Source organism: Scleropages formosus, chromosome 24 (assembly GCF_900964775.1).
Source record: "Scleropages formosus chromosome 24, fSclFor1.1, whole genome shotgun sequence".
Lineage (NCBI taxonomy): Eukaryota > Metazoa > Chordata > Actinopteri > Osteoglossiformes > Osteoglossidae > Scleropages > Scleropages formosus.
Genome location: NC_041829.1, coordinates 18,773,800 through 18,796,933, shown reverse-complemented (window position 1 = coordinate 18,796,933; position 23,134 = coordinate 18,773,800). Strand labels below are relative to the sequence as shown.

Here is a 23,134-nt window from a genome sequence, read left to right as displayed (position 1 = left end):
CTGCTCTCTGGTGGGTCTGGGGTTCGAGTCCCGCTTGGGCTGCCTTGTGACAGACTGGCATCCCGTCCTGGGTGTGTCCCCTACGCCCTGTGTTGCCGGGTTAGGCTCCGGCTCCCTGCGACCCCGTATGAGACAAGCGGTTCAGACAGTGTGTGTGTGTGTGTGTGTGTGTGTGTCTTGAGGTGGACGATAAGAGGAAATAGGAAACAGCTTCACGTGTCTGGTTGTGGTAAATGGGCGTGTCACACATTGTTACACTAATATCAGTTTAGGCTTTCACATTTTAAGAGTCAAAGCTCCAGTGCAGTACAATTTGTAGTAAGTAAGTAACCAAAGAGACAATATTGTGCCTACTCAACACCGGAACAGATATTGCTGCCGTACTTTCTCACCCCGTGGGGCTCAACTGTGATAAATTGCAATCAATTTTCTATCTTACGTGTTGCCTTTTTCCTCTAACTTGTTTACCGTAACATTTGAATTGACAAGCAAAAGAATCAGGTGTGATTTGCATTTTATGAAAAGACCGAATATCTTCCAATTTGTGGGTGTTTCATTTTTTGACGATGTTCTGCTGGCATTTTCACAGCCCATTGGCTATTCATTTGTACTGAGCTAAATAATTATTTATTTCTGGAGTGCCATGGCGCAGCGGGTTTGGGGTTCGAGCCCCATTTAGGGTGCCTTGTGGTGGACTGGCGTCCTGTCCAGGGTGCGAACCCTCCACCTTCGACCTTGCGCCCTGTGTTAGCGGGTTAGGCTCCGGCTCGCTGCGACCCTGCTTGGGATGAGGACTTGTAGACATTACAATTATTTATTTTTTTAAATGTAATGTTTTATAATTTCAAAAATGATATTATCTCAAGGTAATTTTTATTCCTTTTGTCCGGTTTGATTGTGATTGCCATGCTGAGCGTGGCTCTTCACTGCAATTATTGCTGAACGGTTCATCTTTATTGAGTATTATTGAATAGCTTTACAGTAAAGACAAGTCTAATATATTTATACATGAAGAATTTATGCTTTTATATATTATTCTTCTATCTTTACAGGTCTGAATCTGACACGTATGTTTAACAGACAAATGTGTGCACCTGTCCTCTTCGTACAGACGTGCTTCGTTATTTAATCTGAGAAGGTTTTATACACTTTTAAAGACAAATTGCTGAAATATCAAGTGTAATTCTTGTATTTTCTTAAAGCTTTTAAATCGTAATAAATGACATTTCTTCTCCCCCTCCCCTGTCTCTCATCACTACCTACAGACCAGAGCCCAGATATGTTTTAAAATGTGTATGGAGAATGGAAACGGAGGTCTGGATCCCACTGCCTCCTGCGTGCCCTCGACCTCTCTCTCCGTCTTCGTGATTCTCTCTTTCTGGCCATCTGTTCAGTGCTCCCGCTCCTCCGTGTCTCATAGACAGGATGGGTGGGTAACTGGGGGTGGAGTGAATGTGTGTCTCGGCGAAGGGCCGTTCCTCCCCGTAAGGCACCTCGTAGTAATCGTCATAATAGTAATAATAATAATAATAATGGATGGCCAACCTTTGACTTGTGCCAACCCATTTGTTCAGCACTCTGTGTCACTGTGTGAGAAGAGCACTCTGTAAAAATAAATGGAATATCATTTAATTATTATTATTATAACAAAAGTAAACAGCTGAAATGAGTAAAATTTGTCAGTCTTAAAAATGAACCCTGACTTTACCTTAAGTGCTGTGTGCTAGTGGCCAGGGGTCACATTTATTTCAGTTTACCTTGATTTTAGTTTTACCACGGATGGGGAACTCTTAATGTCAGGGTTATTGACTGCACTGCGGAGTTCCTGAAATGCTTCAGTGGCGGGAACAGCGAGGCTCCCAGGGTTGCAGGGCGATGGTAAATCCCATATTCAAAGACGCGGAAGTATTTTGGTGTCACAGCGACGGCGGTCTTACATGAAACATCACACTTTTCAACTGCAACCCTTCCAAATGTGAATGACCCACCAAGTTTAACATTTCGCTTTTTGACAACGATGTGACGTTGTACAGGGGGACCGCGGTGGCGCAGCAGGTTTGGCCTGTGCCGTGCCTGCTCTCTGATGGGTCTGGGGTTCGAGTCTCGCTTGGGGTGCCTTGCGGTGGACTGGCGTCCCATCCTGGGTGTGTCCCCTCCCCCTCCAGCCTTGCGCCCTGTGTTGCTGAGTTAGGCTCCAGTTTGCCGCGACCCCGCCTGGGACAAGCGGTTTCAGACAACGTGCGTGTGTGACGTTGTACGTGTGGCATCATGTGTTCTTATTTCTTTTAAAAAGGAACAGAAAAAAAACATTTTTGAAGGACTGCGTGGAAGTGAAACTCCACTGACGACAGGGATCGAGCACCAATGCGAATTCGAAGGGGCCGTATCCGCAGGGGGTCCGGGGAACTGGAACCTTTACTGTCAGGATGTCTCACTTGTGTGTCCAGTTAACACGATAGCGACGACTGCTGATCGCAGTCTCATTGTGTGTTTACTGCAGTAAGGTGGATCGCTTACACCCCTGAATAGGTCAGTATGAACATGTCCTTGGTGTGGGTGCCTTGGAACTGCTGTGGTCTCCACCTGAGCAACAGTTTGTATTAGAACCTGTGTTCAGGCCTACTCCTCCCCATCGGTGGGAGGTCCACAAGTGCTTGAGGCTTTTTCAAGTGCAGAACACTGTAACATAAGGACGATCAACAGTCATACGGCTGCATACGCGGACGGCGAACGCAGAGCAAAGACGTGCGCTGCCCTCATGCTCACCTCCATGTGACGGTTCCCGCCTCGTCATGCCCCCTGTGCCGCTGCTCAGACGTGTCCCCTGGTCGTTCACGCGAGAGCTGCAGGGACAGACACAAAAGTCCAGCAGTAACTAGAGACACCAGTCGGACGGGTGAGATGATCGTCGGATGTTTGAGGTGCACCTTTTGAGAGGCAGTTGTCACGTTCACTTTGTTCTATATATATAATTACAAATAATGGCACATTTCTGATGGATGAGAAGATGGATATTTCATTCTACGTCATCTTAACATTGGATTTAATTAGTGAGCCTGTAAGAAATGTATTTTTGTCACTCGTGCTTAGAATAATGGGGTTATAGAGACTCCCAAAGATGACAAGGACACAAGTTCTAGTGAACATGTGGAGAACTTCCAGCAGGGGGAGTCAATGCTCAGCTGATCGCAACTGTTCCCTCGCACTGCGGGAGTCTTACACACACACACACACACTTTTGTCCAAAGTGACTTCCAATGAACTCTATGTAGTGTTATGAGCCCACACATCTTATTCACCGCAGTGACTTACACTGCTAGATGCACTACTTACACTGGGTCACTCATCCACACATCAGTGGAACACACACACTCTCTCTCTCTGTCATTCACACACTATGGGTGAACCTGAACAGCATGTCTTTGCAGTGTGGGAGGAAACCAGAGCACCCCAAGAACATGCACTTTTTGAGAGGTGCAGACTGAGCAGGGATCGAACCCACGTCCTCTCACACCACCCAGGTGCTGTGAGACAGCAGTGCTACTCTTAAGGAGGGTTTACAGTGCATTTTACTCCTATATTCACTATTCTTCTTTCAGCAGATACTGCAAAGTGACAGCGTACAGCACATGGGCAGCTGCTTGTAGGACTGACAGAAAGTACAAAATTTTAAAAATCTTATGCAGGACCCTAACCCTAAAAAGGACCCTAACCGTATTTCTAACCCATAACCTTAATTCCAATGCTAACCTTGTTGGTTTGAAGCCTTTCTCGGACTTGGCAGCATGACACATCTGCAATGTTCTTCTCACATTTAATAACAATTTGTATAATGATGGAAAATCCTCAATGCAGCCACTTGTGTGATGTACACCGGTTTGTACTGCGGTATACTGTACAATCACGCGTCTGCATCCAAATCTCTCCTTGTGCTGATGTACCACACTCTTTGCACTGCTCTCCGAGATGTGCATCGCTTTGGAGAAAAGCGTCCGCAAAGTGAAGAAATGTAAATATAAATGCAGTAACTTTTTCATCTTGAACGAGACATAACTGAAAAAAAACTACGTCGACCCAAAGTGACTGAACAGAAATGTCTGTGTGAACAAAAGGGAACCTTGAGTCTGGTTTATTGATGGAGAACAATCTGGGGTTTGGGAGCTCTCTGTGTGTGTGTGTGTTTAGGGGGAATGGAGGGAGTGTGAGGGGGGGGGGCTGCACATTCCTTACAAATGGCATAAGAGTTCCCTCCTGGAGGGTTCAGGCACTTGGAAGGAGACTGGGAAGTCGTGACAAATCTTCCACAGCAGCACACATCTGGCAGCAGCTCCGCTTCAGGGCCCAAAACATGCGGGGGGCGGGGAGTGGAGGGGCCCTGTGCTCCGTGCCATGGCCTTGGCAAGGTGGTGTGTGTGCAGTGTGTGTGCGGGGCGGCTTGGAAGGGGGACGTCGGCAGGGCGCTGGGTCTCCACGCAGCCGCTGCTCCTTTGCAGCAATGCGTCAGAAGCAAAGAGATACCGATGGACAAAAAAAGGAGCCCAGCTGGTGCACCGGTGCGGCCGAAATCCCAGCCGCCTTCGCCTCCCGTCCTACGAAAACCCAACTCGTAGAGGCCGGATCTCCATATTTATATCATTCATAGCTGTATGGACCCAATCCAGAGGATTTCTCCTCCTCTTAACCCATTTGACCAGATGAAACACACTGTAGAGCCAGTGAAAGCACAGCCCATCACATTTAAACTGTAAATAAACTGTAGGCCGTTGCTTAGCAACCAGTTAAGACTGCACCACATACTGCACACACACACACACACAGTGTATATAGTGAACACGTACATATTTACATACATACGTATAAAGTTTGTCGGTTCCTCTGTGCTGCATCTTTATTGCACATTTTTCAGTACATTTGAGTTTCAGGGTTTATATGTACACGTGTGTTTGCTGATGTATGAATCTCTATATGTGCATGTATTTATGTGCGTGTGTCCTTGTCTGCGTATAACTGGAGGTTTGAAATGTAACTGAATGAAATTTATTTCGATTTACGTTTAGTTATTTAGCTGATGCTTCTCTCTAAACTCTACAACTCGCCCACCTGTGTAGCTGGGTTAGTTTTTTAAAATTTAATTATATATACTTTCAAATTGCATCAGTTGAGGGTAAATGAATAAATGAATTCCAAATCAATACGTGAATGTAGGGTAGACACTTTGCGCACGTGTACTTGCAGCACGAGCTGGGACTTGAACCTGCGTCCTTTGAGTGCAAGAGACCGGTCCTAACCACTCCGCCACCTGGTGCCCCGCACCCTGCGCACCGCTGTACGTAGGGGAAGATTGTGATCGGTGCTTCCCTAAGTACTGTAACTGGTGTGTGGGTGTGTGTGTGTGTGCGCGCGCGTCTGCGAGCGGCACTTTGATGTCCGCATTCCATCGCAGTGACACAATGAAGGCGCTCCGCGCTCCTGCCCTCGCGGTGGCGGCGCGGGCTCGTTCTCCACGCTGACCGGCACGCGCGCCACTGTGCACGCGGACGGAGCTGTGTCGCGTGAAGCGCGGCAACGGCGGCGGCGGCGTTGAGGGCGGCGCGCGCGGCGCTTTGCGGTAAGAGTTCCCGCTCGAGTGCGGCGCCTCAGTTTTTAGACAGTTTTTTTTCCCCGCTTTAACAAGGATTTCTGCTGCTTTTTCGACCTTTCTCTCCATGTTTCAGTGCAAGTTTAGCGAGAAACTCTCGCGTCTGTGGCAGCTTTACGTTTTTTTTTTTGCCTGTTTGCGTGCGAAAACTCGTTTCGACCAATCAGTTCTAACTCAGCATTTATCATGCACTAAATACTAATTGTCCACGTTAACTACACCCGACAGGATATTTTTGCAGCGTTTAATTTTTTTGTGAAACACTCGTGCTCCTCCTTTTTTCGTCTGTTTTACTCATCTTGAGAGAACAATGCTGCAGGAGGAAAGTACAGGTACACATAGTAGTGATTTATTCCTCAGGGTTCTGGCAAAATTAACCTTTCACCGCCAACCTGAGGTTAATGGTGGAAAAAAAAGGGCTGTTGATGTGTGTCTTGGCTTAGGAGACCCTTTTTTATGGGACAGCACATTCATCATCTTTAGCAGGCTGTAATGGCGCAGTGAATATATATATTTAAACAACTGAATGAGCCTGCCCTGCTTTGCCTCATAATACCCCAAGTGCTGATGTGCAAAAATTCAAGCTTTTTGTCTTGTTCCTTTTTTTTTGCATATTTGTAACCAGTAACTACAACATGAATTAATTTTACTTCATAATTAATTGCTGTGGAAAACACAACCCTTGTTGCTGATCCGTAGGTTGAACATTTTCTTCTCGCCTCTTCTTCCTCACAAAATGGTCAGTTGCCCCAAATTTGCTCCCCAAACCTTTGCAGTGGGACTATTCTTGCTCTTTTTAAGACTGAAGTCCTCTGTCTTGGAGCGGAATGACATCATAACTGTAACCCATATGCTCATAAATGTCTTGCCAGATACATACATTATTTATTTAGTTTTCTGCTTATTCAGCTGTCTTCTCTGCCTTGTGAAGTGTATCATGTTGCATGACAGTCCAGGTTTTCAGCTGATACTTGATATGGTGGAGTCAGTACTGTGCTATATTTCTATTTCTAGAGTAGATGTTGCTGACCTGGAGGCATTGAGGACATTTGGCATCGTCTTCTGCATGTGGGAGTCTGAGAACTCATGAATGATGTTCAGGTGCAGTGTAGGGACAGCTGGTGGCGTTGTGCTTAGAGCTACTGCCTTTGGATGCAAAGGTCGCAGGTTCGATCCCCTCCCCCTCCAGCTGTAGTACCCTTGAGCAAGGTACTTACTCTAAATTGCTCTAGTAAAATTAACCATCTGCATAAATGCTTAAATAATTGTAAGCTCGACACTGTAAGTTGCTTTGCAGAAAAGTGTCAGCTAAATGGATAAATGTGTGGTCATGAAAAATTACTTAAATGTCTAAGAACTGAAATTGATATCAAACAACAAAAAAAAACCCAAATCTCTGCTTTCGGTGACTGAAGGTACATTTTGAGAATGCCAGCCTCTTTGTTGCTTTATCAGATTGTGTCATCGCTCTTTGATTGCCCATCCAATTTGCACCCTTGCTCTTCCCTGACCCCCCGCTTGTCGCATTGTTGAGCACTCCATGGCAACAGGAATTTCCCCGCCAGCTCCATTGATAGTGCCAGTAAGCGAAAGGCCACGAAAAGCCTTCCCAAGCCGAGTGCGCGTGTGTGGGGTTTGATCCCGTGCATTGCCAGGAATTGGAACAACAAGCTGCAGTGGAGACATTTTGGTGGGGGTGTGGAGGGGTGCATTTTGGGGTCACATGCAGAGTAGCTTCTCTCAGGAGACAGCCAATAGGCTTCTCACTCGTGTCTGCAATTGTGTGGTTTCCTCTGTCTTAGTGAAGGTAGATTGTCACATTTGGAAATCTTTCTTGCACACACAACCAAAGCTGCGAAATTTGAATAGTACATTCATGTTTTCACAAGCATTTGTATTGTTTCCTCCTTCCCTGGCTGCCACACACCCATATTCACGCACGCGCACACACACTGTGAGACTGAAACAGTCGCCGCATTATTTTGAGTTCACTCCCCCTTACTGGCGTCTGTGGCACTGCCTGGTAATAAGTTCCATATGCGTATTAAAGTTTTCTTGCAATAGATTGTCTGTGGTTTTACCATTTGGTACAGATCTCATGATTGTAGAAGGATGTGAAGAAAATATTAGACAAAATGATCACTTTTCTCCGAGGTTTCAATAATGCAGTGATTTTATTTATTTTTTAAACATGCTTATCAGCAGTCATGTTTTGGGACTTCTGTAAATACGTCAAGTCAAGTCGAGCTTTATTGTCATTCCACTACATGTGTGGACATGCAGTGGGATGAAATGTCGTGTCTCGCAGGACCACGGTGCTGCGTAAATAAGCATAAATACAAACATACAACACTAGACATAAGGACAGTTTTTAGACTTACATAGCTAACTTACTAAGGCTAACTTACTCAGCTGTCATGTAACATTTTTTACAGCGATTCATGTATATGTGTATTTAATGCACATGTTTATATGTATGTAATAACTGTGGAATATTTCCCATCATTCTCAACTTTGAGAATTAGTCACTTTTTACAGCGTGAAATAAAGAAGAGATTTTAGTGTTACTTCTCAGTTACAGTTTCTCTTTATGCAGTTAGTATGAAATCATCTGACGAATCTCTCACCTCTTGAATTAGTGATATTTTCCTGAGGTGTATTTTCAGGAATGAAACTACAGAAGGTCAGACTGTTTCCTGTAAGAGGTAATTTAACTGAGTGTCAAATGAGACCTGGTGTACTCAAACAGATAGTGTTTTGGACAGTCGGCCTCTTTAAAGATTGATTTATAGCAACTTTGTGGTGGTTTGCACATCTTTATGCATTTTAAACATTTATCCATGAATGTAGTGCATGAACGAATATCTGTGGAAGTGCATACAGTCAATTTAAGTTGATTCATGTGCTGTGATTCCTTGGGTAGGTTCTTGAGCACCATGACTCTGGGTTGGATAACAGGTTATTGAAAATGGATGAACAGAGTTTAAATGGGAAAGTTTAATGCTATTCATATAGATTTTTTCAAAACAAATTCTGAACATACCAACTTGTGACTTCGAAAATGTAGACAATTCATTGTTGCGTTCAGGTTAATTTTCTCAGGGCTTTCACAGAGGTGAGATTTTATTTAGCCCCTAGGACAAAAGCACCATCTGAAACACATTCTTTCATGCTGAATATTGATACCTGCGAAGGTTTTTGCAATGACTCTTCAGTTGCCTTTGGTAAGCTGTCCTATGTGTTTGGGAAATGTCTGCATTGTGCAATGTGTCTTGATAGGACACACCTTGCGCTGAGGTATCTTAACAGAAAAAACTTCATATTGTTTCAGGAGATCAGGTCGGCACACCCATGTTGTTGAGACATTTATCAGTATGTTTCTCAGTTTGGAGCATGCTGTGTTGTCAGCTCATGCTACACGGTTGTTTCTTAGCTACCAGAAATAAACATGTATTGTCTAATTAATTTACAAATAGGAAGAAGATGATGCAAGATCTTTGCAGATATTAATAATCCAGTCTTCAGCCAAAAACGGTAAGATAATTTGACTTGGTTCACCGTGTACTTCTATAACTCCTCTTGAATAAACATTGCTGAAATGCAAAGCAGCTGTCAGAAAAGTCTTAATAAAAGAGCGGAAGTTTAACTGCCTACAGTGCAAAACTTTTGACCCAGTTGTCCTGCACAGTGAACGTTGTGCTTGTCAGCGTATGCCTAAACACTGCAGGGTCATAACATTTATATACTTAGCAGTCCTGGGAGAAATAAAAGCCCTGTACAGCAGGGCTGAAACCCTGCTTTGGCTGCTCTGGTATTTTCACTCAATAAAAGTGACTGTTTCAGAGTGTGTCTTGCCAGACTTGCACAGAGAGCCCAACCCTCAGAGATCATTAATGTGCCTCTCTTTCACAACAGTGTGTTCAGCGTAGAGTACCGAAGAGAAAGGAGAACTCTGCTCTGTGGAAAGTAGTTTGTTTCTCCTACCTGCCTCTCTGGCATGAGGTGAACCGCAGATAAGGTAAGAATTGGATCATCCTAGACCCCGCATACTGTTACTGTTTAGTGACATGCGTTCAGAATGCTTGTAATCACCCTTGATTTTCTCCCCCTGTGGTATACTTATTATTGCTGCTTTGTATGATAAACAGAGGACTTTGGTCAGGGATGCATGATGAAGACAGTTAAAGCAAATAAAGCAATGTACATTCAGAAGAGACATTTGGAAGTGGAAAGATGGGGACAAGTTATACAGTAGTTGCCTTCATTATAGTGAGGTTCAGCTATAGTTTGTGATCCCAGGTCAAAGAGTGTGTATGTCTGTGTGTGGTAGAGGGGAAGTGGGGGTTGTCATGCAAGTTTGTGTGATTGGTGGGTGTGACGAATCATTACAGATTGCTTGTGGATGTCAGCCGTTTTGATAACTCGCTGATAACAACACATATAAACACCAGCTGAATCAGTGTTGTGTAAACCTCCACTGATAGCCAAGCCAAAGCAAACTTGTGTAGACAAGAGCTCTTTTTAAGGGTGTTGTGCCTCTGTTTTATGTAGCAACACAATTTTCAGATGCTGTCAGTTGTTGTCAGAATAATAACTTTCAGAAATTTATTGCGTCTGTAACAGAATGCTTCGTTACCGGAAAAGTGATTTCTATAAATGTTCTATATAATTTGCTTCTATTGCGGGAGACAGATGTTTGACTTTTTTGAAAAGATTTGAAAAATGAACTAAAAGGTAAAGCTAAATATTTAAATTTCTTGAAGATGTCAATATTTAACTTTTTGTGAGCTTGTGGGAACTGGCTGTCAACCAGAGAAGAGCTTGCTTCCTCTGTCTGCTCCTCCGTTATTGATGTGTTTTGCGTGGGTGTGGGAATTGGTGGCGCCAAGGGCCCTGATTGGCTGTGTTGACCCAGAATTGACAGAATGAGTTCTCCTGCATAATCTTTCTGGCCGCCCTCACCCTCCCCCAAAGAGGCCTAGCATTCCTGTTGCCCACGCGCTCTCAAAGTGGGATTTTCTTTTTTTTCTGCCTTGACTGCTTTGCTGAGATTTGGGACAGCTGCAAAGCAAGTCATCCACCGTACGGTATTCCCCGAGAAAGCATGGCCGCTGCAGGGTCTGTGCACACCAGGCTGTCGCATACAAAAAGCTAAAAGTCTTGTTGTTTTTAGGGTGCTTGTCCTTCTAAAGGAGCACATCTGCAGCACTCCAGCATGTAGGTCAAGCTACTGTGGTGTCCAGCTTGTAGCCAAATTAACGCAGCACTGCTGTCTTGTGAGAAGGAAGCAGTTGCATGGTCTTCCCAGTTGGATTGTACTCGTTGTGGAAGGGGCCTGATGGAAGAACAGTGGGTTGTGCAATTCTGAACTATAGCTGAACTGGAGGGTGTGCTAGAACTCAAATATTTGCTAAGACTGACAGCTGAGCAGTTTTAATTTTATGCTGCCTTTCTGTTAACCGACAGGCCTCGGTGGAGCTTGTAAACTTTAATGCGTAACATTAATTCTGCTAGACTGACTTTCTATGGTATGTCAAGGGATAATGTCTAAAAACAGGTTTTTATTTTTAACTATGTGTTTGACTGGTACCACCTAAAGCATGTCATGCTGCTTTCTACACACAGTTTGTGTTTGTTTACAAGACAGTTTCACCTACCTTGCAGGTTGTTCTTGGTGCTAACATATGCTTGTTACCCTTCTGTCTCCACGGCGCTTGCAGGCCTTTCAGGGTGGAGCTTGGCCACAGCAGCCAGGAAGGCTGAACTGGAACTCCTGTGACGGCACTTGAGTGGTCCACCCTGTCCCTGTGGTCTTGCCTCATGGCCGACTGCTGAATTGATATGCTTGCAGCAGACTGCTGCGACTAAGGAAATTCTCCACTCATCCCAGGATTGCTGCATTGGTGGATTGCTTCCCCCCACCCAGCCTGTATTTCACAGCTGGAAGGGCTTTTGCGCTTGTTATGGCTAGCCCTCGGGCACAGCGCATGCTCACTGCACCGACTTTGTGGTAGGAATCCACCGCTGGCACACACTGAGGTAGCCTGATGCTCTTCTGCTAGTCATCTGGATCCTCTAAACACTCTGTGGAATGAGGATTCGCATGGCGTGCCAGAGGGACACCACCGTTCTGGGTGTCACTGTGGCCACCGAGGAGGCGGGTGCCTCCATGGCTGTGGGGACCAGCCAGGACAGAGAGGCACTGCATGCATCAACCATCAGCGAGTGCATGAGCGACACAGACCTCTCTGATGTGGCCTGTCTATGCCATGAAATTCCACTCCCTGTTCTTTCTGCCGAAATAGCCCAGGACTGCAGGGCAGGCAATGTTCCTGACAGTTTGGGCTCTTGTTGTGGTGCCGTGTGGAGGATGGAGTCGGGAAAGCTGGATCCCACCCCACCGTGTGCCACACCAAATGTGATGGAAATACAGCAAGCTGGGCAGAAGGTGGACTTTTCTGCTGGAAGTCACGGCTCCATGTCACAGCACAGTGAACTGGGGAACTTTCCCCATGACCTGACTGATCACACTGGAGGACTACCAGAGGAAAGCAGCTTGGGTCCTGGTTCAGTAAGGAGGGGCAGCTTGCCGGAGTTGTCTCCTGCAACCACAAGGAACGGCTTCACCTGCGGCCTTGTGGGAGACATGGCAGTGAGCTTGAACACAGATGTGGCATACCTCAGTTGTACTAAAGACTGGTACTCAAGTTTGGAAAGGCCTGGCAGGAAGCCAAAATGCAAGGGTCCCATGGAGACCTGCAGTCGGGGTGCCTTGCAAACCTCAGTGCCTGTGAAAGTGTCTGCCAGTATTTCCAACGGCAGCAGTGGCATTCCAGCTGAGGGTGAGTTTGTCCGCAACAAAAAGGACCGCTCCACGCTGCTGGTGCGGAGGTACTACAAAAACAATATGGAAGTGAGGAAACCGGTGTGTGCCGGCACCCGGGCTATCGTTAGAAGCCTTCCTACAGGACACATCGGAGATCAAGCATGGAAGGCTATGTGTGAGAGGATGTTGTGTACCAGTGAGAAGCTGGGTAACACATGTGGAGGACACAGTGCAGCAGCCCGGTTAATCAGCCTGCAGGCCTGCAGACTCCTCCTACTCAACCAGAGGGTCAGCCGTCTGGAGGTAAGTCATGAATTTTTCTCACAGATCTTACGTTCTACCAGAGTACAGCTGTGCTTTGAAAAACTCTACTCTGCTCTCATGTACAGTATTGTTTTCATCTTTATCTCTTCTGTGGAGTTTGTACAGTATTTATGTTATCTAGTTTCATCATTTTCTTTACTGCTGGTGACCATTCTGGCTTTATGAGAGTTTCTGGACTGTGTCATGCTAACCAGTTGACCTACAGTAGTCTGTTGACCCTCTGACACAGGGAAACTTGGATGATATTTGTAGATACAAGTTCTCAGAGGAGCACTGTAAAATTCCAGTAATGTCCAATGGTCACGTAGTCCATGTGCCTTCTGAAAATTCATCAGAATATTTGGATTTGCTGTACTGCTGAAGTATGACCAAGTATACAGCACTTAGAATTAAATTGTTCTTTGAAACAGGCATGATTTATACTGGCAATGTTTATGTTCTTGTAATAAATAAAAATGTAGCTTTGCACATATTTTGATTGTTTTGTAAAAGTAACAGGGAAATTGCAGTGGGTCAGAAAGAGTGGGAGGCCTTCCTCCTTTCGGTGGTACTACTGATGGGAGTTAATCCTCAGTAGTTAATTAGTCCTTCGATTTGTGTTCATGTATGGGTGCCAGGTTATGGTTAGAGCCGTTACCTTCCAATCAAAAGATGTGGATTCAAAGTCCCACTGTAGTAAACGGTGTACTACAGTGCATAACCTGAATTCATACATTAAGAATACCAAACTACGTAAATGACTAAGTCCAGTTCTTTGGGATACAAACCTAATGTTATAAGTTGGTTTGGAGAAAGGTATCCACTCTTTTTTTTTTTTTTTTTTTTTTTTTTTAAAAAAAAAAATCTTGGTAGGAGTCATTAGGACTTCTGATCTCCAAAAAATACACACAACAAAAACTTGCAAACATTTAATTGGTGATAACGCCTAGATGTGCGTATTTTGTAATGTTGCTTGAAATATTAATATGTCTGTTTTTGTTTTGACCATTGGAAAACACTAGAAGAATTTACATAATGGGCTGCATTTAATGACTGGACAGCTGCTCATAGGCTGAGTGGTATTGTGGAATGGTGTGGTGAAACAATATATATAGATTTGCTTGGGCTGTTTGGTTTGAAATCAGTCAGCCTCAGACTCAGTGTGTGGGAGTCTTTTTCCCTCCTGCTCATTTTCTTATAGTATCATGTGCTGTCATAGAGTCAGAGGGATGGACCGTTTCTTTACAGCAGCATGTGCTGTGCCTAACTCATAAACCTGGAAAACTTAGTGTACTGTTCTTGAGAAAGCAGCGTTTGTTAAACGTTAAGGTATGCCCCTTATTAGAAGCACATGGTAGTCACAGCTCATGAACAGCTGGGGAAGCCTGGTGTGTCCTTCACTACCAAATTGCTCAGGATTTGTCTGTAGATAATGTCACCGCAAGTCCTGTGTGGTGAGATTATCCTCAGAAATTAAAAAATGCAGCCTCTGCACAATTGATGTTTTACTTTTTTGTAAGAAGCAGCATATCTTAAATTAAATTAAATGGTGCTTGAATTAAAGTTTGGCTTCTCACTGACATGGGTCTTACTTGTTTACATTTTGTCATTTCTTCATTGTAAGCAGTGGGTGGTGTGATGATTAAGGACAAGTGCCTTTCACTTGAATGTTCCACTTGATGTCCAGGCAAAAGCCCTGCTGTTTTACTTTGTGCTGAGGTGCTTAACCTGAACTGCTCCCAGGAAAAAAATGCCCATGTGTTTAAATGGATAAAGCTGTAAGTAGCTTTGAATGGTAGAATGGTGTTGCTTGCCGGTGCAGTTCCAAAGATTGGGTTACATAATACAGAAATTAGCGTTTTTAACCCCAGGTATATTTTAATGTGATACGGAGTAGGACTGCGCGCCAATACATTTGTTGGCTGAAAAGAATCTTCCTTTAGAGATCCATCAAGATTTCACTTTCATGTTCTGATTTTCAACCTGAGGAACAAACAGATGGGGACTATCAGAAGATGGGCAAATGAAAATCTACAAATTTTGCAGAAGTTGAAGATAACAGATGGTGATCCTAATGGAGTGCAGGTTATGGCAAGTAAATCTGTCTAGAAGAGGATTTCTCTTGTTTGCCTATTAGCTGTTTACTGAACAGTTAATTTGATCAGGTTTATGCTGAATTTCACAATTAAAAGTGCTCTAGCGATGAAGAGTGAACGTGTTGGTTCTTGCGGTGTTATTAATGTTAGTTGCTTGGTGCCATGACCACAGGAGCACCAAATCCATGCCATAATGAAGAGTGCTTCATGCTTTTTGGCACACCCTGTAGAAAAGGCAAAAAGTGGTGCTCTCCTGCACTCTCTCTCTCTCCCCGTCACATGGCCACTAGATGAATAATGGCTGAGAAAATGCAGCAACCATGCTGATGGCATCTTGGATCCTGTTTTCTTGGAGCACAACTCCCTGGCAAGAGATGGAAGTGGCTTGGCTGGGGGAACAGTCGTGGCTACCGGTACCTCTTGGTTAGGAAAATATGGCCTGTATCAACTCTAAGCTTAGGCCTTACCTAATAATGAGTCCATTGAAAAGGTTAATAATCCGGACGCCTGTCAAAAACGCAGTCTTTTGGTGTTCCTGCTCCGTTTCCATGGAAACCAAACAGAAGGGCACTGAGAAACCCTTGTTTTTTGTTACTCACTAAACTGCGATCACTGAAGGTGATCTTTTTCTCCTGCTGAAACTTTGAGAGGAATTCCGTGGCGTCCGATATACAGTTCTGTTTTCCGAGCTAAAGAAGCGGGCCAAAATAAACATCGGCATACAGAGAAGAGAGTCTCGGAGTGCAGCCAGTGATGGAAGGCATTAGGGCTCTTGACCAAGAAGGAAAGGATTAGCCTACATGAAAAGCAGGGCTAGGTTATCAGCTGCCCCTGAAGTCAGTGACACATAAGCAGATGGTACTGTTTTTACGGTGTTCATCCGAGGACACCTCTGTAGCAGCTTTATTTCCTTTCAGTAGATGACCTTCATTAAGTTTAGTAGCTCGCTTTGCTGTGAATGACCTATGCAGGGACTGAGGCCGTGTTTCAGTGAAGACAGACAGATCATGCACTTTGCTGTCCTTGTCCTTGCAAAACACTCTAGTATAGACCTGTCTTTGGCTTGTTAAAACTGAGTAGTTAATCATGCTGTTTGTACAGAAGCCCCACCAGTTGGACTGCTCTGTTGGTTTTGTGTTATCTGCGCAGAAATTGAATTTGCACAATGTAACTGTCTGTTTTACCCTTTCAAAATATGGGAATAGCTGAAGTAGGAGAGCTTTCTGTGTGCGCAAGATAGTGACCCCTCCCATGAGGTCTTCAGTTTGGGAGACAATAGGATTAAACCTGTCTTGGTGTTATTCTTAATTAGTGTTTATATACTTGGTCTTAGTACAAAGAAAAGGAACTTTTCTGTGGTTGCTTAAAATGACTGATTTATGAGTAGCATGTAGCAGTCTGAGGACTTGCATTCTGAAAGTTACTGGTTGAAATCCCACTCCTGCTATAGCAGTCTTGATCAAGGTACTTGTCTTCAAATGATGTAAGAATATCCTGCTGTTTAAATGTCAGTTACTGTTTCTTTGGACATCATCATTAGCTGAGTAATAATTTGATGATGATGATGATGATGATAGCAGATCTGTTTTCATGCAAATCTTCTACCCAGTCCATTTTTTGTCACTCTCTGATTATTCTCATGAGTAGTACAGGCAGGGAGTGGCTCTTTCATCCCTCAGAGAACATGGGTGTATTCCACAGTGCAAGAAATAAGTGAGTCAGAGACATGCCAAAGGTAGTTACAGAGGAGTTCAAACTCTTCCCAGGACTGAGAGGTAAAAAAGCTTAATTTACAGCAATTAACTTTTACAATTACACTGTTGTTCGATGCTGTAGGAACTGGGTATTGTGGACAGGTCGTGACTCATGGAAGGCAGAGTGTGGTTTCTCTTGTGTCTAGGAGTGCTGAATTGTCATTTTGTAGATTAGTTTCAAAGGATCATCTCAACATAAGCTCTGAAACACTTTGTATCCCCCCTTTTTTTAAGTGCTGGTTTTAAACAGGCTCTTTGCAGGTTTTGGCAGATTGTTTGTTTGAATGGAAAAAATTTGTGTGGAAGTGTTTGGCACCATATTCTGTTTTTGTGTCTTCCTGAAGCTGGCACAGCAATTGTGAGGTCAGTTGGACAATGCCAACTTTCTGTTCCCCAAGTGTGTGGCTGTGCAGGCGGAGAGGATAATGAACGAGTGTTTCAATGAGGTTGCTAACAGAACAAGAATTAGGGCGGAATTTGGCAGAAGGGATGATAGACTTAGGCCATTTCCATTCTATTAAAACTTTTCATGCTCAAAGTATATGAAGGTGGGTGAAACCATGATGTTCTACTCCCCATTCCTATCAGTTAAATTTTATGTAATGCAAAAAGTCTTCAAACAGGAGGCACAGCAGCCATCACTGCTGCCTCACAGCTCTGGTGATGTGGGTTCACACATCAGTGTGTGGAGAGTTTATATGTTCTCCGTGGCTTTCCTCTGGGTTCCTCCCACAGTCAAAGGACATCTGTTTCACGTGAATTGGTGACTAAATTTCCCTTAATGTGTATAAGTGTGAGTGAATTTGTGTGTGACTAACCTGATGAACGGGTATCTCGTCCAATGTGTACCCTTCCTCATGTCCTGTGTTTCCTGGGTATGCCCCCAACCACCATGACATAGCCCTGGACATGAGGTTGATGAAAATGAGGGGAAAATATTTTAAAATACAAATTTCAGGGGGAATTTAAAACAGAAAAACTCAGTTTTGGAAATACGGGGGAAAAAATAAATTTTGTTTCCCCTTAAAGCAGGAATGTCAGATTTATTGTTGATTTGTTGCTCAGTTTGTTAATTGGATGTGACTTGCAGCAAGCATGGACAGCCTTGGCTCCTCACTAATTCTGTACACAGGTAGTTGTGTAACATGTGGTAACAATTGTGGTGATATTGGACTGAGTGACTACTTTGAGAATCACCTGTGTTGGTCTGTATCTCTCTGCCTGTTGGTGAAATTCAGTGTTGTTTATTCTGAGTTGCATGTCACTTTGAAGAAAAGCATCTGCTAAATAGTAAATGTGAATGTCAGCACCAAGACAGCTCCGTGTTTTGGACAGGAACAGAGCAACGGACTCTCTGTCCCACTGAGCAATCGTGGAGATGGGGTTGGCAGACAGCCTCTCCCTCTGGTGTTTTCTGAGTCCCCTGGGAGCAGTGTTTCTGACTCATTGTAAATAAGAAAGCACAATATAGAACCGTGGCCAGAGCTAGAGCAGTGTGTTGAAGAACTTAAGGGAGTGCTTACTGTTCATGATTGCTATCTGTTGGTAAATCGATTAAAGTCCTGACAATTCATTTGAGTTGATATACTATATATTAAATACTTCTCAAAAAAGGTTCTTGCTAGAAAATTTGTAAGTTGTGGATCTAGTGTAATACTGTACATAATGAAATCTGCTCAACACTCTGCTTCTGGTCTTCTCATGATCGTTTGGTTAAATGGTGACGTTATACAGCATGCTCAAGTTAAAAATGATATCCATGAAGTAGCTGTTGAGTCTTTAGATTGTGTATGGTAGACTGTACAAGTGTGTATCATGTCCTTGTCTTAGAGAATTGGGTCTCGATGAAAAACCAGTGTTTGTACCATAGGAGGCGCCTTGTTGTGTAAAATGACTTCATATTCATTGGCTGTTATACAACCATGCGGAGCAATCAGTGGGGGTGGGCATCTTTTAGCTTTTTCCAAACATAAACCTGTCTTGACATTGGAAAAATGGTAAAAGATAACTCAGCAGACCATGTTAGTTTTTTGCTGTTCAGGGGTCCAGGTTTCAAGCTCATTCTCCTAGAAAATAAAGAATATACAGAGTAATAACACTTGGTACATAGCAGTGACAAAGGAGATAAGAAAAGTAAGTAGCAGCTTGATCTCCCCCCCATTTATTTGGGGTTGTGAGGGGAAGGCAAAAGTTATTAGCTTTGTAAGTTTTGTAAGCTTTGTAAGTTCTTTTCACAATAGATAAGACACAGATGGCTGTAATAACAATCAGCCAAGTGTTTTACCTCGACTATATCAAGCTAGTGTGAACCAAGGCTTCCAGCTGGCTTATTTTTTCCTGTCTGGTGTGTCAGGAACTTGAAATAATACTGGCTTTATCATCTGAAAGTTTGCCTGTAATGCAATCTGGTTTTCAGAAGCTTGCTGGTTTGCTGGATCTTGGACTGGGAGTGATATTTTGTCATCTGGGATACGTGTACATATATATTTATTCTTCCCCGCGACCCCGTATGGGACAAGCGGTTCTGAAAATTGTGTGTGTGTGTGTGTGTGCGCGTTTTCTCCAAAGTGACTTAGTGTTGAGCTGCCTACAATTACTTCCCCATTTATACCACTGGATAATTTTAATGGAGTAATTTTTTAGGGTAAGTGGCTTGCTCAAGGGTACTACACCTAGAGGTGGGATTCAAACCTGCATTCTTTGTGTCTAAAGGCAGCAGTTATAAGCACTGTGCTGCCCACTGTCCTGCTGTTGGTTGGGAAGGGTGTCGATTGACCAAGCACTTTGTCACATACATGAAAGCTCAGATGAGGCCTAGACAATTTCACGCTGTGAAGGACACTTGTTGTTTGGGAAATATATTAATGTAAAGAATTACATGTTTTAAAAAAAAAAAAAAAAAAACATTTTTATTCATAGAATGCATGAGGACATAATTTTATTTAGCTATAGGCTTTCTGGCAATTAGTTTTGTATATTATAATGCTGCCTTCGCTGAGATGAGGCCCATGCCAAATGACTCTGCTGTTCCTGCCTTGTGTACGACTGGGTCACACAATTTTACAAGGACTGTGCACTACTGATGGGCCTTGTGCTAAGTGCTTTACCTTCAAGCCGGATACAGATCTGCACAAAGTGCAGTGGATTGGCGTAGCACAGTGGAACAGTAAGCAGAAAACAGCAGGTGTTATTCTGAAAGGGCACTCAGGAAAAGGTACTTGTTGCTGTGACAACTTCATCTAGAAAAAAAAATTGTCCATGTTTCACCCCTTTGTTTAAACTGCTGTTGTGTTTGCTTGCCGGTAAATTCCGACTGAAACGCACCTGTCAGTATGTACCAGAAAGTAAGCTTGTGGCATGGATGATGCACACAGGAATCTCTAAAGCACACACAAAGAAATGTGGTTTGTCTTGATTGTGTTACTGATAACATTTTTAACCTTTTGAACATTTTTAGCACGATAAGTGATGAAATCACTTCAATGTGCAAGGGCAGTTGGATTTTTTTTTTCTCTCTCATTTTTCTCTCATAAGTGCTTTTCTCATCCCACCCCCCAGTATGCAGACATCATCAAACAGAAATATATGATCTGGATGTGCCCCCCCCCCCCTTCTCAGCTGAGCTGGAAAGTGCAGTTCTTACACAGAATTAGCATCTTAATGCCAGCTTTTCAACCACATATTCCAAGAGCAAAATTGGCATCAGTGGGGGTGCTGTTTACTAAAATGGGGACCTTGTTGTTCAAAACAGTCCCTTTGTTTCTCATGTGAGAAGTGTGGTGTAGTTTCTTTCCTGGACAATGTGACTGCAGAGATAATTACAGAGCAGCCAAAGTGAGAGCCCTCAGTCGCCCCTAAGTGTTGCTCTCCAGAGCTGGTGGTAGCCCATGTGGTTGGCATCCTTCAAACCCTTGTTAGATTTTGGACGTCTGTTGTCCTCATGTTCATAATTAATGCTCAATATGGAGACACAAAATACTTAAAGGTTCTGTTTTAAGAATGATTTTCCTATAATGACTGCACTAGACCTGTGTTCTGTGGGAAGGGAAGTGTTTTACTTCTGGGTGGAAGAGGAGAGTCCAGAATATCCCATCAGTGTCTGCCACTCTCCCAGAGATATTGGGTCATCGGGGCCTTGTTCTTTCATAGGTGTAAACCTGGTGTTGGCTCATAGGAATGGCACTTTTACAAAATAATTAACTTGATCCCCAGGCTCTCTTTAATATCAACATTGGCTGTGTTTGCTTTGTTTTTAAATAATTCTGTTTTTTTAGGCCATAAGCATGAATGATTTTACTTTAAAAAGTAAAATATCACGCTTGGATATTGCATAAATACAGGACTAAGTGTAAATTGGTTGCCCTTAGCTGCCACCTTGTGGACAATTTTGAGAGTTAAAAAAACCTTTTTTTTTTCTTCATGTTTAGTCTATAAACATGCTGTCAACAGAACATAAGCCCAAAATTTCTTTTCCACTGAGAAATTTTATGAAAATGAAGTTTTAACTTAGATGTTTATGTTTACAATCAAAATGATATATTTGTTCACTATTAGTTAATACCCTGCAATGGGCTGGCATCCCATTTAGGGTGTCCTCTGCCCCCAGCCTTGTGCTCAGTGATTGGATTCTGGGATAGGCTCTGGACCTCTGCGACCCTGATCAGGACAAGCAGTTATTGAAATGTGAGTGCAGTGTGTTTAAAACAAACTAGTTATGTGGCATTTTAAATGTTAGAGGTTTTGATCTAGACACTGGTGAAATACCGCAGATCTGGGGCAATCTGAAAAAAAGTGCATAAATGTTTTTTCTCTTTTTGAAAGTTGTAATGTGACCTATGTGTTCTCTGTTAAGAGAAATAAAGGTTTGCCTATAATTCTAGTGGCTCGTTGAGTGACGTGACTTTTTTTTTTTTTTTTGTGGCATGTGTAAAGGTCTTTTAAACGTAAAGGTAATTTGGCAGCGTACTGACTAGACAGTGAACTACCACCAGGCGGCAGGGTAACACAGCGTTGTGGACTGTGGTCCGTGTTGCCCCTTCTATTTATATCTGCTGCACCCCATCATTCCCAGTTTTGGTTGTACTAAGAGCCCTCAACTTTTACTTGAATATATCCTTTGCTTGGACAGTTTTTTTTTTTTTTTTAATGCATGATCATTAGTTTATAAGCAGGAAAAGAAATGGGATAGCTGATAGGGTAGTGGTTATGGTTACCCTCCTTTGCTCAAAGGACCCTGGTTCAAATCACATTTATAGTTCTGTTAAGCAAGATATTAATTGAATTAGTCCAGTAAAATTGCACAGCTCTATATGCAGGTGAATAATTTTAATTGGCTTGGGAGAGAATTATCAGTTAAATTAATAAATCATGGTAGTTTTGTGTTTATTTTTTCAGCATATTTTGAGTAAGGTTGTAGTCATTGTTACTTTACTGAAGTAATGATGTAGAATTGGAAAAAAATTTTAATAAAAGCAAAAGCAATGAGAATTTGAATAAATACTACTTGGAATTACAGTAGGTATAGAGTTATATATGTAACTATATCCTGTTTCCAGTGGAAAAAGATGCTGACAAAATGAAAGGAAAATAAAAAAAAAAACAATATTTTATAGCTTTGCTTAGTTTAGTGGACCAATTTCTTTAACTGCTGCATGTAAAGTGATAGTGAGCAGAAGGCCATCTCAAACAATCCAAACTATTTTCAGAAAGATCGCTGTATTTCTATTCTGAGCATTGATTTCAATGGAAAGACAAACATTCCCAGACCCCAGGAGCTTTATACAAGGTTCTCATGGCAACCGTCTCTGGAGCCGCTTAACAAGCCCTTGTTTCAGGGTGACATCTCTTGATTCCTGTGTTCCAGGGATTACAAAATCATCATAGCAGCCTCCTAAGAGCTCATCTAAAATTAATCTAAAATTCAACAGTATAAAAGGCAGGTCACCAAGAAAATATTCAGGTTTATTTAGTGTGACTAGAGATGGCAATTAATCTTTGGGCTCACATGTTGTCCATTAACAGTGTAGTCTGTAGTTCAGAAATACAGTTGATGCTCTGTAGTCTGGTCTGAAGCATTATTAGCATTTCGATTACATCCATCTGAATCATTTTTTTCAGGTCAACATTTTGATGCACAAAAACAATGTAAAAGGTGATTTCTTGTTTCTGAAATTAAAAACATTTTTTTTTAATCCCATCCTTTATATACCTGATGTGTGACTCTGTATTTAAACATGTCAAGGGGTAGAACAGTTTAAACTATTTTTCTCTAGCAATTTTCTTGCTTTCAAGTGATGAGCTTATCATTAAAATAAAATTTCAGGCATGAATTAAAATTTATAATGAGAGACTAGCAGAGAAGCTGATGAAACAGATCAAATAAAATTCATCATTTAAACTAGTGCAGCCTTTATACTAGTGTTGGCATCCTAAAATGCTGTTACTTCAGTGTTAATTACATTTACATTTTTTTACATTTTTATTTATTTAGTACCCTGTCTCTAGTAACAGTTAAGGA

At 42.8% G+C, this 23,134-nt stretch overlaps 1 protein-coding gene across 1 annotated transcript in view; it reads left to right on the top strand.

The window, feature by feature from the left end:
- The first annotated feature begins 5,583 nt into the window (after positions 1 to 5,583).
- Positions 5,584 to 23,134, top strand: part of plce1 (phospholipase C, epsilon 1) — a 63,887-nt gene continuing 46,336 nt past the window's right edge. The window contains exons 1-4 of the mRNA XM_018761086.2: positions 5,584 to 5,608; positions 9,115 to 9,172; positions 9,554 to 9,656; positions 11,359 to 12,767. Of these exons, the coding sequence (XP_018616602.2) occupies positions 11,730 to 12,767 (1,038 nt within the window). The 5' untranslated portion in view covers positions 5,584 to 5,608; positions 9,115 to 9,172; positions 9,554 to 9,656; positions 11,359 to 11,729. The remainder of the gene's footprint in view (positions 5,609 to 9,114; positions 9,173 to 9,553; positions 9,657 to 11,358; positions 12,768 to 23,134) is intronic.